This window comes from Piliocolobus tephrosceles, chromosome 6 (assembly GCF_002776525.5).
Source record: "Piliocolobus tephrosceles isolate RC106 chromosome 6, ASM277652v3, whole genome shotgun sequence".
NCBI classification, from domain to species: domain Eukaryota; kingdom Metazoa; phylum Chordata; class Mammalia; order Primates; family Cercopithecidae; genus Piliocolobus; species Piliocolobus tephrosceles.
Genome location: NC_045439.1, coordinates 102,422,982 through 102,437,181, shown reverse-complemented (window position 1 = coordinate 102,437,181; position 14,200 = coordinate 102,422,982). Strand labels below are relative to the sequence as shown.

The 14,200-nt window shown below is 41.0% G+C and overlaps 1 protein-coding gene across 8 annotated transcripts in view; it reads right to left on the bottom strand.

The window, feature by feature from the left end:
* HERC1 (HECT and RLD domain containing E3 ubiquitin protein ligase family member 1) overlaps positions 1-14,200 on the bottom strand; it is a 228,558-nt gene that overhangs the window by 146,089 nt on the left and 68,269 nt on the right. For all 8 annotated transcript variants that reach the window (XM_026455079.1, XM_026455086.1, XM_026455083.1 and 5 more), the window contains exon 3: positions 9,931-10,026. In XM_026455079.1, coding sequence (XP_026310864.1) covers positions 9,931-10,026 — 96 coding nt within the window. The remainder of the gene's footprint in view (positions 1-9,930; positions 10,027-14,200) is intronic.

Here is a 14,200-nt window from a genome sequence, read left to right as displayed (position 1 = left end):
AAATGGGACTCGATATTCAAAAAAAGACAAGAATCCTATGATTCTTGAAACATACTATATCAAATGGCATTCCAACATGGTGCTATAATACGTCACTAGTAATGTACAAAAGAAGGCTATTCTAAAAACAGCGAAGGCACAAAGCAATTAACATTCACACATATATCTGAATATATAAAATAAAAATCATGGCTTATTTACCATTTCTGTAGAATATAATGGTAAAGTCTGTTGCCATTCATAAGCCTTTTTAAAAATCCAGGCTGTGTGCCAAAAGCACAGGACCCAGGGTGGCCATCCCAGTACCAATTTCACTGAATCCATACTCATTATGAGTATTATGCTTTTAAATTTTTTTGCAAATGTAAGTGAGGAAAAAGGAAAAGGCCCTTATCTTAATTTCACATTTCTTTACTGTTAGCAAAACTAAAGTTTTTTCATCTATTTGTTTACTACATTTTGTGACATGAACTTCTGCTCACTTATTTATTAGAATTTAATAGATTTTTTAATTGACTGGTATGAACTCAATACAATAAAGATATTAACTCTGACTACAGTGACTATCAATTTATTTTCTGCCTTTTAGGTTTTTTGATTTTGCTGAATCAAGCAAAACAATAAAAGAAACTTAAGAAGTTAACACATTAGTTTGCCAGCACATGAAATGGGGGATGATAGGGTCCTCTTGGTCAGATACTTTAAATAGTATCCAAAACAACAGAATAATATGTGTGTTAGACAAATATTTTCCAGTGAACATGAGGACAGTATCCGAGGACAGCTGCCAGTCCCTAATAAAAGGTCTGGAATTTTGCTGGAGACAAAGAAGGATAGTGGGGCCAAGAGGGTCAGAATTGTTCATCTAAAGGTCTATCATGGCTATTGTGTTGGCTCACGCCTCTTGATACTGGCCAACCAGGATTCCTTTCCAGGACAAAGACCCTACACTGAGAAAAACTACTGAGAGTAGAATAAAAATTGAACAATAGAATTGAAAAATAGGGACAATAGAAAGGAAAGATGGAAAGGAAAGAGAATACCAAGACAAAAGTTGGGAAGGGGAACAAACTGGAAAACTTTTTTTTTTAACATTACACACACGCACACACAAAAAAAAACAGAGGGAGGGAGTCTATGGAGTTTAAAAAGCCATCTTAAATCCCACCTCATTCTAAGAGTTCAGGAAAACTAATCCTACATAGAAATAAGCAACAAAGAAGTGTTGAGGTCAAATCTCATATGAAGTTATTATAAAGTTGCAGTGAGCCAAGATCAAGTCACTGTACTCCAGCCTGGGCGGCAGAGACACCATCTCAAAAAAAAAAAAAAGACACAAAGGAAAAACAGAAATCTGAATTACAAACCCTCAAAAATGAGGTAACATAACTCAAGAATTAGAAATAAAAGAAAAAAAAATTTTGGAACTGAAGACTAAACTAGAAGAAAGCCAAAAGTAAATAAATACAGTAGATAATGCCCTAAGAGTAATGAAAGACAAAAGGCATTTTTAGAAATTTAAAAATTTAAAAAGACAAAGTATTCAAGAAAAACTGACAAGTATTAAAATCAGGCAAAGATCAACACGCACATAATAGAAATCCCTGAAGAACAGAACCCAAAGGAATAAAAATAATATAACAAACTGCAAATTTGGAACATTTTCCTGAAATAAAAAAGATCTGAAAGTACATATTGAATTATCACATCTCTAGGAATATCAACCCAGAATGAATAATATCAAGACATATTCTATAGTAAAATTACTGATCTTTAAGGGGGAAAAAAATTCTTTGGGTTTCTCAGCAAATGTGCATGGCTCACATAGGAAAGAAAATCAGATTACCTTTGGACTTTGACAGTAACAGTTTATGCCAGAAGAGAATGGAGTAACATATTTAAGATATACAAGAAGAAAAGAAAATGTGAACTAAAGAAAAGATGAACTAAAGAATATTATCAACACTGACATTCAGGAATAAAGAGCACAGCAATTATCAACATGCAAAAACTCAGAAATCTTGTTCTGATGACTCTTTATTGAGAAATCTACTAGAGAATGACCCTCAAACTATCAAAAAGAATAGACATTGACACAGAGACTAGTATTCAGCATTAAAAATGTAATCATTTGTAGAACTAATACCAAATGAAGGTTAAAACACAGAGACAGTCTGGGTGCCATGGTTCACGTCTGTAATACCAGTATTTTGGGAGCCCAAGGTAGAAGGATCTCTTGAGCTCAGGAGTTTTAAGACCAGTCTGGGCAACCATAGCAAGACCTCATCTCTACTAAAAATTTAAAAAAAAAAAATTAGCCAGGTGTGATGGCACATGCCTGTAGTCCCAGCTACTTGGGAGGCTGAGGCCGGAAGATCACTTGAGCCCAGGAGTTAGAAGCTGCAGGGCGCTATGATCACACCACTGCATACTCCAGCCTGAGCAACAGAGCAAGACTGTCTCAAACAAACAAACAAAAAAAAAAAAATGCAGAGTATGTAATAACTATATGCCCTATATAGATGTAATTCAATTACTAAAAAACAGGGAAAGCATACTTTAGAAATTAATTTTTTCGGCCGGGCGCGGTGGCTCAAGCCTGTAATCCCAGTACTTTGGGAGGCCGAGGCGGGCGGATCACGAGGTCAGGAGATCGAGACCATCCTGGCTAACCTGGTGAAACCCTGTCTCTACTAACAAAATACAAAAAACTAGCCGGGCGAGGTGGCAGGCGCCTGTAGTCCCAGCTACTCGGGAGACTGAGGCAGGAGAATGGCGTGAACCCGGGAGGCGGAGCTTGCAGTGAGCTGAGATCCGGCCACTGCGCTCCAGCCCGGGCAACAGTGAGACTCCGTCTCAAAAAAAAAAAAAAAAGAAATTAATTTTTTCAGTAACCATACAGCAGTAGTTATTTGTCTTATTTTAGGACTGCTGTTTATGTGTACATGTGTGTAACACGTAATTAAAACAAATGAGTAATAATGGCATTTTCTAATTCTCGTCCTTGTATCTATGGGAATCAGCAATCTTAGTTTAAAAGGAAGAAGATACAAATGTAAAGGTTAAGTAAAAATTCTATAGCTGTGAATTTGAAAGTATCAGTATGAACTCATTAGGTATCTTAGCTTTAAATACACATGTATACACATCCTAGCTCTGTCCACTATGAATATAAAATCCTAGAAATAAGATCAACTCAGTAGTAGTAAGCATTTCTAGCACCCTGATTGTGGTCTTGAAACATCATTTTCCAATAAAAGAAACCAGGACTGTTTTTCAGAAAACTAACTAGATGATTCCAGATTGGGGGCAAGAAATGTGTAAGATCAGCCAGAAACAATGAAACATATCAGAAAGCAAGGAGACTACAAAAGATTATTAGGCTTATGATAAAATAACTTAGGAACTACCCTGAAGAGACTAATAGCCAAAATTGAAACAATATGACCTTCACTGCAGATAATAATTCAGTGTGCTGAAACTCAAACAGGCTTAAATTTGTGGGTTCATAATGATTTATTTTATTTGTTTATTTTCTTTTGAGACACAGTTTCACTCTTGTTGCCCAGGCTGGAGCACAGTGGCATGATCTCGACTCCCTGCAACCTCCACCTCCCGGGTTCAAGCAATTCTCCTGCCTCAGCCTCCTGAGTAGCTGGGATTACAGACGTCCGCCACCCCACCCGGCTAATTTTTTGTATTTTTAATAGAGACGAGGTTTCCTCATATTGGCCAGGCTGGTCTTGAACTCCTGACCTCAGGTAATCCACCCGCCTCGGCCTCCCAAAGTGCTGGGATTACAGGTGTGAGCCACTGTGCCCAGCCCATGGTATTTTTTAAATGAAGTTAATTGGCCAAGTTTGGAGGATGGTAGGAGGACAATTCATTAAATTGAGAACTGGTAAATAAAGAACAGATGAAAAGAATCAAGCATTTAGTCTGCTTTTCCTATATAAACCGTAGCAGAGTAATCAGTCAATAAGGGAATCTCTTCATAAAAATATTGCAACTAATTGTTGGGAAAAAGCTGAGTGTTGGGAGGGAAACTGAGGCAGGGCTTGCATAATGTCCTCTCGAATGTGTCTAGACTTGCTGGCTCCTTGCTTCTAGCCCTCCTAGGCGCCTAAGCTCCCTATTCTCATTATCTCAAGTAGCAGAACCATCACAGTTGTAGACCATGTGCCTGCCCTTTTGACCTCCACATTCTCACCACCTATTTCTTTCTTTGATTACCAATAAATACCGTGGGCTCCCAGAGCTCAGGGCCTTCACAGCCTCCACGATAGCAATAGCCCCTTGGTGTCCCAACTTTCTCTCTCAAACTGTCTTTTTTCCTCAATCCTTTGACTCTGCCAGATTTTGTCACCCCCACATTCCTGGCTGCCCAATGTGGGGTGACAAAGACCCCGGTGAAGGAACGCCAGAGTGTGTGAAAGCAGAGGATACATCAAAGGACACCCGAAGAAGTCTAAAAGCAGCTCAGGGGGGAAAGCTGAGCACTTGGAAGAACCAGGGTAACAATGGAACAAAGTGAAAGCAGTCATTCTGCTTAAATTTCTTAAGGCATTTATTAGGAAGAGGGGGAGTGAAAGTTCGTACTCAGAATTTGTTATCACTCACTCTAGTGCAGCAGAGTAGTTTTGCCCATGGTTCCCGGAACAGGGGACTATGGAGTTGGATGAATGGGAGAGAACTGGCAGAGATTTAAAAAAAAAGTATAAAGATGGAGCAAAAATTCCAATCTCAGTTTGGTCAATGTGGGCGCTAATAAAAGCAGCTCTTGAGCCATTTCAGACAGATAATGAGGCAGATTCAGATGAGGAAGAGGAGGACGAATGTAAAGAACTAAATTCAGATTCTGAGTGTGAGGAACAGGAAACCAGAGGAAATAAAGGGAAACTGAAAAAAGTATGTTTTAGCCCATCAGCTCCACCTGCTGAATTAAGTGAAAGGCCACCTCCTCTTTCTCCTCTTAATGGGCGAGAAGATGAATTAGCTACAAAACTTTACTGCTCCTGTAGTTGCAACATTAAAACCTGGAGCAATTGGTGCTATACAAATTTCTATTCAAAAGGCTAGAGCCGAGGGAGACCTTGAAGCATGGCAATTTCCCCTCACTATCATCCAGCAGGGAGGACAGCAAACGTCCTTCCACTGTGTTTCCAAAATGCATCTACAAAAGAGAAAGATATATAAGTAAAGAAAAGTGTACTATTCCTTGAAAAGCCAGGGTAAACTTAAAACCTATAATTGACAACTGAAGGTCTTCTCCAGGACCCTATAACACTCCAGTACTACCTTGTCAGTGTAAACAAGAGAGTAGCCGGAAAGCACTGAGACCACTAACAAACAGTAGCCTTCCTACCAAAAATCTTTAACCCAGTAACCCGTGATAGCCCAAATGCATTCGATCTGTAGCAGCAATTGCTTTGCTAACAGAAGCAGAAAAATAACTTTTAGAAGAAACCTCATTGTGAGCACACCTCACCAGTTCAGAGCTATCAAAAAGCAAAAAGGTAGCTTACTAACTCAAAAATCTCAAAGGATGGGGTTATTCTGTTAGAAAAAGATTTAACATTAACCACTGAAAATTCCCTTAACCCAGTAGGTTTCCTAACGAGGTATTTAAATCTTAATTACCATACAAAGGTCCGACCAGACCTAGGAGAAACTCCCTTCAGGACAGGAGGATAGATGGTTCCTCCTGGGAGATTGAAGAGGAGGAGAGAGAGGGGAAAAGGGAAAACACACACACACACACACACCACACAATGGGTATTCAGTAAGTGATAGGAGACTCCTATAGAAGCAGAGTTAGGAAAATTGCTTAATAATTAGTCTGCTCAAACGTAGGAGCTGTTTGCACTCAGCCAAGTCTTACAGTACTCACAGAATCAAACTAGCTTAATCCTGACTCAAAAGATTACCTACACCCTCTCTGAAACGAATTTGCATAAGAACTGTTTATGGGAATGCATCTTGATGGGGCAGCTGGGTTGTTATGAAATATTCAGGAACCCAGCCCAGCTCTAGAACTCACCTATAGCACAAAGACAATGTTGGGCACGCTGGTAGAGGACCACTAGAATCCAGCAGCCCGGGCCCCTTTGTGGTCAAGAAAGGTGGGAAAACAGATGCAGGACTGCTACATCGGTAAGCATAACTAATCCGATAAGCAGAGGTCCACGGGTGGTTATGCACCCTGGAAAGGAATAAGCATTAGGACCAAAGAGGATGCTCCAGGACTAATGCTCATTGGAAATGACCAGGGGTGCTGGCATCCCTATGTTTTTTTCAGATGGGAAACGTTCCCCCCAAGCAAACACACCCCTAAGATGTATTCTAGAGAATTTGGCCCAAGAGTGTATGTACCTTTTTCCCTCTCAGACTTGAAACAAATTAAAATAGACCTAGGTAAATTCTCAGATAGTTATATTGATGTTTTCAAGGGTTAGGACAATCCTTTGATCTGACATGGAGAGATGTTACTGCTAGATCAGACACTAACCCCAAATGCCACCATAACTGCAGCCCAAGAGTTTGGCGATCTCTGGTATCTCAGTCAGGTCAATGATAGGATGACAACAGAGGAAAGAGAATGATTCCCCACAGGTCAGCAGGCAGTTCCCTGTGTAGACCCTCACTGAGATGCAGAATCAGAACACGGAGACTGGTACCGCAGACATTTGCTAACTTGCAAGCTATAAGGACTAATGAAAGCTAGGAATAAGCCTATGAATTATTCAATGATATCCACCACAACACAGGGAAAGAAAATCCTACTGCCTTTCTGGAGAGACTAAGGGAAGCACTGAGGAAGCATATCTCTCTGTCACCTGACTCTATTGAAGGCCAGCCAATCTTAAAGGGTAAGTCTATCACTCAGTCAGCTGCAGATATTAGAAAAAACTTAAGTCCACCTTAGGCCCGGAACAAAACTTCGAAGCCCTGTTGAACTCGGCAACCTCAGTTTTTTTATAATAGAGATCAAGAGGAGCAGATCAAATGGGATAAAAAACAAACAAACAAAAAAAGCCACCACTTTAGCCATGACCCTCAGCCAAGCAGACTTTGGAGGCTCTGGAAAAGGGAAAGGCTGGGAAAATCAAATGCCTAATAGGGCTTGCTTCCAGTGTGGTCTGCAAGGACACTTTAAAAAAGATTGTCCGAATAGAAATAATCCGTCCCCTCTTCCATGCCCCTTATGTCAAGGGAATCACTGGAAGGCCCACTGCCCCAGAGGACAAAGGTCCTCTGAGTCAGAAGCCACTAACCAGATGATCCAGCAGCAGGACTGAGGGTGCCCGGGGCAAGCACCAGCCCATGCATCACCCTCCCCAGATATGCTTGACCATTGACAGCCAGGAGGTTAACTGTCTCCTGGACACTGGTGCAGCCTTCTCACTCTCCTGTCCCGGACAACTGTCCTCCAGATCTGTCACTATCCGAGGGGTCCTAGGACAGTCAGTCGCTAGATACTTCTCCCAGCCACTAAATTGTGACTGGGGAACTTTACTCTTTCACATCCCTTTCTAATTATGCCTGAAAACCCCACTGCTTTGTTAGGGAGAGACATCCTAGCAAAAGCAGGGGCCATCATACACTAGAATTAGCAAAAGGAAAAAGGGTAAGTATATATACAGACTCTAAGTATGCTTACCTAGTCCTTCATGCCCACGCAGCAATATGGAGAGAAAGGGAATTCCTAACTTCCGAGGGAACACCTATCAAACATCAGGAAGTCATTAAGCCCCAAAATTCTCCTTACCTCTGAGTCTACTTCCTCCGATCCCTGCCTAAAGATAATTTTATGAGGAAGAAGATTTGCTTGTGTCTCTCCAGGTGACAATCAGGTGCCTATGTGGGTGCCCACCAAATATATGAAGATCTATCATGAGCCACAGCACCTAGTGGACCCACCCGTACAGTGCAAACTGAAGGTTTAAGGATTGCTTTTAAGCCTTGATTTGCTTTCTCTATGCCTTCTGTTAATCAGAAAAGGCCTATTTCTCACTGTCAGTGGCCTCCTGGCTACAGCCACAAAAGTTTTTGCTTCTGTTTCAGTAGATTTACTAATGTGGGGGTGAGGGTATGCTTGCGTTTTTGCAGGAGATGAGCAAACCGTGTGGAAGCCCTCAAGATGTGTACAACCATGGAACGGGAGACTGGAGGGACCCATGAATCCCAACCATGGCCCAGGTTCCCCCAGTACGAGCCATGAGCCAGCTGAATCTGAATGCAAAGATGGAACAAGGACTGACCAGAGTCACGATGCTTAATGGATCAGTGCTTTCTGACTCAGCTCCTCTCTACCCTGAATACAAGAGCCCCTAATAGTTAGGCAGGAGTATCATCACCCCTATTCAGCATGAAGAAGTTACAGAAGAAGGACCTTCATCCTTCTGCAACCCCTAGGATTAAGGGTCCTCTTATAAAAGAGAAAGGGGAAGTATGTGGGAAACATTCAAACCAGAGTGACTCCAGTTTGAATAAGGGCTAAGAAAAATGAAGCTGGATCACCAACTGGCAATTAAAGGCTGCACAGGCTGCAACTGCCTTGCTCAATTAAAAGAGGCAACCTCTTGTAATAATGATAGCTAGTAATAATGATAGTAATAATGATACCTTCTCTTTTACAAAAAGAGGGCATGTTGGGAAAAAGCTGAGTGTTGGGAGGGAAACTGAGGCAGGGCTTGCATAATGTCCTCTCGAATGTGTCTAGACTTGCTGGCTCCTTGCTTCTAGCCTTCCTAGGCTCCTATTCCCATTATCTCAAGTAGCAGAACATGTTCCATATAAATGCTAAACCATCACAGCTGTAGACCATGCGCCTGCCCTTTTGATCTCCACATTCTCACCACCTATTTCTTTGTTAGATTACCAATAAATACCGTGGGCTCCCAGAGCTCAGGGCCTTCGTGGGCTCCATGATAGGGATGGCCCCCTGGTGTCCCACTTCTCTTAAACTTTTTCTCAATTCTTTGACTCCACCAGACTTTGCCACCCCCACGACCTGGTGTTGGGTCTGATCACCCCAACACTAATAAAAAGAAACGACAGAATTAGAATATCATATTTTGCAACCAAGCACAAATGAATTAATGTAGTCATTAAGCATCAACGGCTGCTAATACACAAAGACAACCAGATGGAACCTAATGGAAGAACACAACATGTATACAGTCTTGCTAAAGACCTAACACCTGCAACTGATCAAGCCTCTGGATCCAGCTGCCAATTTATAGGAAATACAGAGGATAAAGAAACATACAGAACTGCATCATGAGTAATCTATTAGCAAAACCCAGACTGTGGGAAATGCTATAGCCCAAAAAGCCTAGGTTCCTGAACAAACATATTGAAGGAAAAGAAAAATGGAGAAGGGAACCTAAAGATTAAAAGATTTAAAAGACTTTCATTTTTTTTTTTAATGGGCACGACTATAGTGTTTAAGGATGCACATCTGGTTGACAGAAGTATAAAGAAATACAAGGAAGTGATCAAAGTCACAATAGTGGTTACTTTGGGGAGGACAAACAGGTTACGACAAGGCTGTGAAAGGGCTTCTGCAATGACTAAGAAAATTCTCTCTTTACCTAGGTACATATTAGAAGGGTATTTGATAATAATTAAGCTATATATGTGTACATTTTTCTATGTATTTTACTTAATACAAAATTTTTTCAACTGAAGTTACCAGCACATAATTCAAAAATTAAAACAAATGAAAGGGTATACACATTGAAAAGTATGTCTCCTACTCACCCCTACCCCACCCTAGATACCCCAGTTCCACTCTCTAAAGGTAACAACTGGTGCCACCTCCTTTTGTAGCTTTTCCAGAGAAAATGGATTATTTTTAAGGGATAAATACATGCCATAGCATTTTAACACAAAGTTTTCAATACAAAGGCCATGATTATTACGTACCTCTTCAAAGAGACATAACGCTGCCTCGTAAAGGGAGCACAAGCCATCCGATGTTCTGGTTGGTTCTCTCCACTGACTCCGATCAGCAGATGAACCCTATAATTAAAACATTGTGGGACACAGTGTAGGAAGGGGAGAGACATATGAATTAAAATTACTTAAACAGTCTACAAAAACACCTATTTGAAGACCTGTTTATATAATTATGTGCACTGAAACCAAATCCTAACATTAGGTCATGAAACTAACTTTTACAAGGAAGTTTTATTAAACGAGCTGGCTACTGCATCACATGATAAATTACATGCCAATCCCTCACTGATTACCTTATTAAAAAGTGATTTATTCCAAGGGACACAGGGCTCTAGAAACAATCAAGGAAGCAGAATTTTGCCAGTTACCCACTCTTTGGGTGACCAATATCCAGAAAACGTGGTCTCAGAAAATACTCCCAATGGGTATATTGCCCACCTGCCTCCCACCTGACAGAATATAGCCAGCTTTAGTAATGACTTGACCAAAGCAGCAGAAAGTCTGTCCCTCCCTTCTTAGTTTCACCACAACCAAGGTCCCAGTATTACAGTAGGTAGTAGCTAGTTAGACATGAGCAGGGCAGGAGAGGGCCACCCCCCAACCCCTACCACCAGGTATGTCAGGTGACCATCCAGTGATGGTCAGGCAGTGGTTAACTGTCTCTCTAAAACAATAATTGATTGCAGTCAGTAGCAGGGAAAGGCAGTCTCCCAACAGACAGAAAAAAACCTGAAACCTGTGATCAGCAACTTGTTGATAAGATCTCAGGAGCTGGGTGAGTGGGATCAAGCATGCACACTAAGAGGTAAAATGGAGGAGTTCAACTGGTATATGACCTTCTAGGGACATTCAGTGGGTAAGGGAAGAATGCCTCAAGAGAGCATGCGTACAACACTGGTAAACACACTGCGCATGCTCCGCTCTCAAAGGCTGGCAAACCATTGTGCATGTGAACAGCCTACCCCAAGGGAAGAAACGCAGGACCCGGGAAGTATGCTAACATATAAAAGCTTAAGTCAAAAGTCAATCTGGGCACTTGATCTCTCAAGTCACCTGCTTGGCCCTCTTCCAAGTGTACTTCACTTCTTTTACTTTCCTGCTCTAAAGCTTTTTAAATAAACTTACACCCCAGCTCTAAAATTTGCCTCAGTCTCTTTATGCCCCTCAGTCAAATTCTTTTTCTGAGGAGGCAAGAATTGAGGTTACTGCAGACTCATAAGGATTTGCCACTGCTAACAACAGGAAGTCAGTTCATCTTTTTCCTAGCACAGCTGAGGAATCACAGCACCTCTCTGAGACTTACTGCCTACTCTCCACAACAGGACCCAATGGGAGAAATCATTATCTCATTAAAAAATGATAGGACAGGCACGGTGGTTCATGTCTGTAATCCCAGCACTTTGGGAGGAGGAGACAGGCAGATCATTTGAGCTCAGGAGTTCAAGACCAGCCTGGCCGACATGGCAAAACCCCATCGTTGCTACTAAAAATACAAACAAAAATTAGCCAGGTGTGGGGGCACATGCCTGTAATTCCAGCTACTCGAGAGGCTGGGGCAGGAGGATCACTTGAACCCAGGAGGCAGAGGTTGCAGTGAGCCAAAATCACAACACTGCATTCCAGCCTGGGCAACAGAGCAAGACTCTACCTCAAAAAAAAAAAAAAAAAAAAAAAAAGATAAATCAGAAAGTGAACTGAATATCCATTGTCCCTCAAATTTCCATATCCTTAAGTCTTTAGAGCACAAATGTCAAGTTCTTTCTATAATTTATCCATCATATAATTGTGAAATTTTCATCAGTGGCTTTATTTCAAAGGATACTATATTGTAAAAATAATTGTATTCTAAATTATCTCTTCACAGATACATCACAGAAAAGTATATCCTCTATAGGGGAAGAAAGACTGACTTAGATAACCCACAAGATCTCATCCAACTCTAAGATTCTCTGATTTTCAAATCAGGCTATTTTAAGTAACATGATTCCGAAATAATAATTTAAAAATGCATATTTTGGACCAAGTACAAAATTCCAACTAACATCTTCAAATGCCCACAGTATTTACACCTAACTCTAAGGTTTTTCTTTTTTTTTTTTTTGAGACGGATTCTCACTCTGTCGCCGAGGCTAGAGTGCATTGGCACAACCTCAGCTCACTACAACTCCACCTCCCGGATTCAAGTGATTCTTGTGCCTCAGCCTCCCAAGTACCTGGGATTACAAGCCTGCACAACCATGCCCAGCTAATTTTTGTATTTTTAGTAGAGACAGGTTTCACCATGTTGGCCAGGCTGGTCTCGAACCCCTGACCTCAGGTGATCTGCCCGCCTCAGCCTCCCAAAGTGCTAGGATTACAGGCATGAGCCACCATGCCCAGCCTAACCCTGTTTTTTTAAATATTTATTTACAGATTTATTTATTTATTTTTGAGGCAGGGTCTTGCTCTGTTGCCAAGGCTGGAATTCAGTGGCAAAGATTATTGCTGTGAAAAGGAAATAAAAACTTGAGACTCCAATGCACCCTGACAAAAGAAAAAAATTAAGCTGAAGGCTGACTTATGCAAGAAGCTGCCTTTCCTTTTGTTCCAAAGCAGAGAGCTACAGATGAAAGGGTGAATATCCTCACTATGTTCACCTTACCTTATATAAAATGCCTATCTACTGAGCACCAGAGAAATACATAATTCCACTATTCTGCTACTTTTCTCTTGCAATTTGTGGATTCAGTAATGTGACCATACCCTCCTTTTTTCCCCTCCAGCCTGCTTCTCCCCTTTAAATAGTGAAGCCCTCAATATCACCTTTGCAGAAAGGCACAGATCTCTGTAAACCAAAACTAAAATACAAAAGCCCCCAGCAACCATCTGAATGGACTCCCTCCTATGGGAGGGCACTCTAAAATTTTACCTGAAGAACTGATTCAGGCCAGGAGAGGAAGTGGGAGATTGGACACGCCTCATTATACCCATCCAGCATTACACCCATCAATACAGACCTTAAGTCTGAAAAAAACATTTACAGTCTATTCTAAGTCTGCTACTTGGAGGCTTGGATCTGCATGATAAAACCTACCTCTCCCCAACCCCTTATTGTAACCCACACATTCCTTTCTACTAACTCTTTCAACCAACTGCCAATCAGAGTATGTTTAAATCTACCAAAGACCTGGAAGCCCCCTGACCTCCCATCCTTTCAGATCAAACCAATAAGATCTTACATGTATTGACTGACATACTATGTCTCCCTAAAATGTATAAAGGCAAGCTGTACCCCAACCGCCTCGGGCACCTGCCACAAGGACCTCCTGAAGCTCTGTCACAGGCATGTCCTTAACCTTGGCAAAATAAACTTTATTTATTTATTTATGAGACAGAGTTTCGCTCTTGTCGCCCAGGCTGGAGTGCAATGGCTTTCTAAACTGAGAAAGATCAATTTCTTGTCTCAGAAGCTTCTTGGTTTACACTCATCTCCCAGGTATTGTCCTTAACCTTGACAAACCTAAATTGATTTGAGACCTGTCTCAGATACTTTTTGGTTTACATAACTCACTATAGCCTCGACCTCCCGGGCTCAAGTGATCCTCCCACCTCAGGATCTATTAATAAAGTTTATTATTATTAAGGCTTATTAACTATTAATAAATATTAAATTGTATTTATACTATTAATATAATTATACACGTCAAACAAACATTAACTTCATCAACATTAATCCGATTAATCTGATTAATGCTGATTTATGTTAGTTATATATTATATATTAGTAATTAATTAAAATTAATATCATTAAAAGCATATTGGCCAGGCGCAGTGGCTCACACCTGTAATCCCAGCATTTTGGGAGGCTGAGGCGGGCAGTTCACTTGAGGTCAGGAGTTTGAGACCAGCCTGGGCAACACGATAAAACCCTGTCTTTACTAAAAATACAAAAATTCTCAAGGCATGGTTGCATGTGCCTGTAATCCCAGCTACTTGAGAGGCTGAGGCAGGAGAATAGGTTGAACCCAGGAGGCGGAGGTTGCAGATTGCACCACTGCACTCCAGCCAAGGTGACAGAGTAAGACTCTGTCTCAAAACAAAAAACAGCACATTAATAAAGCTTATTAACTATTAATGACACTTGCTTAGAATTTTTTAAGTTTCATAATACACTAAAGGTTGGTTTTTTTGTGTGTGTGTTTTGTTTTGTTTTTGAGATGGAGCTTCGCTCTTATTGTCCAGGCTGGAGTGCAACTGC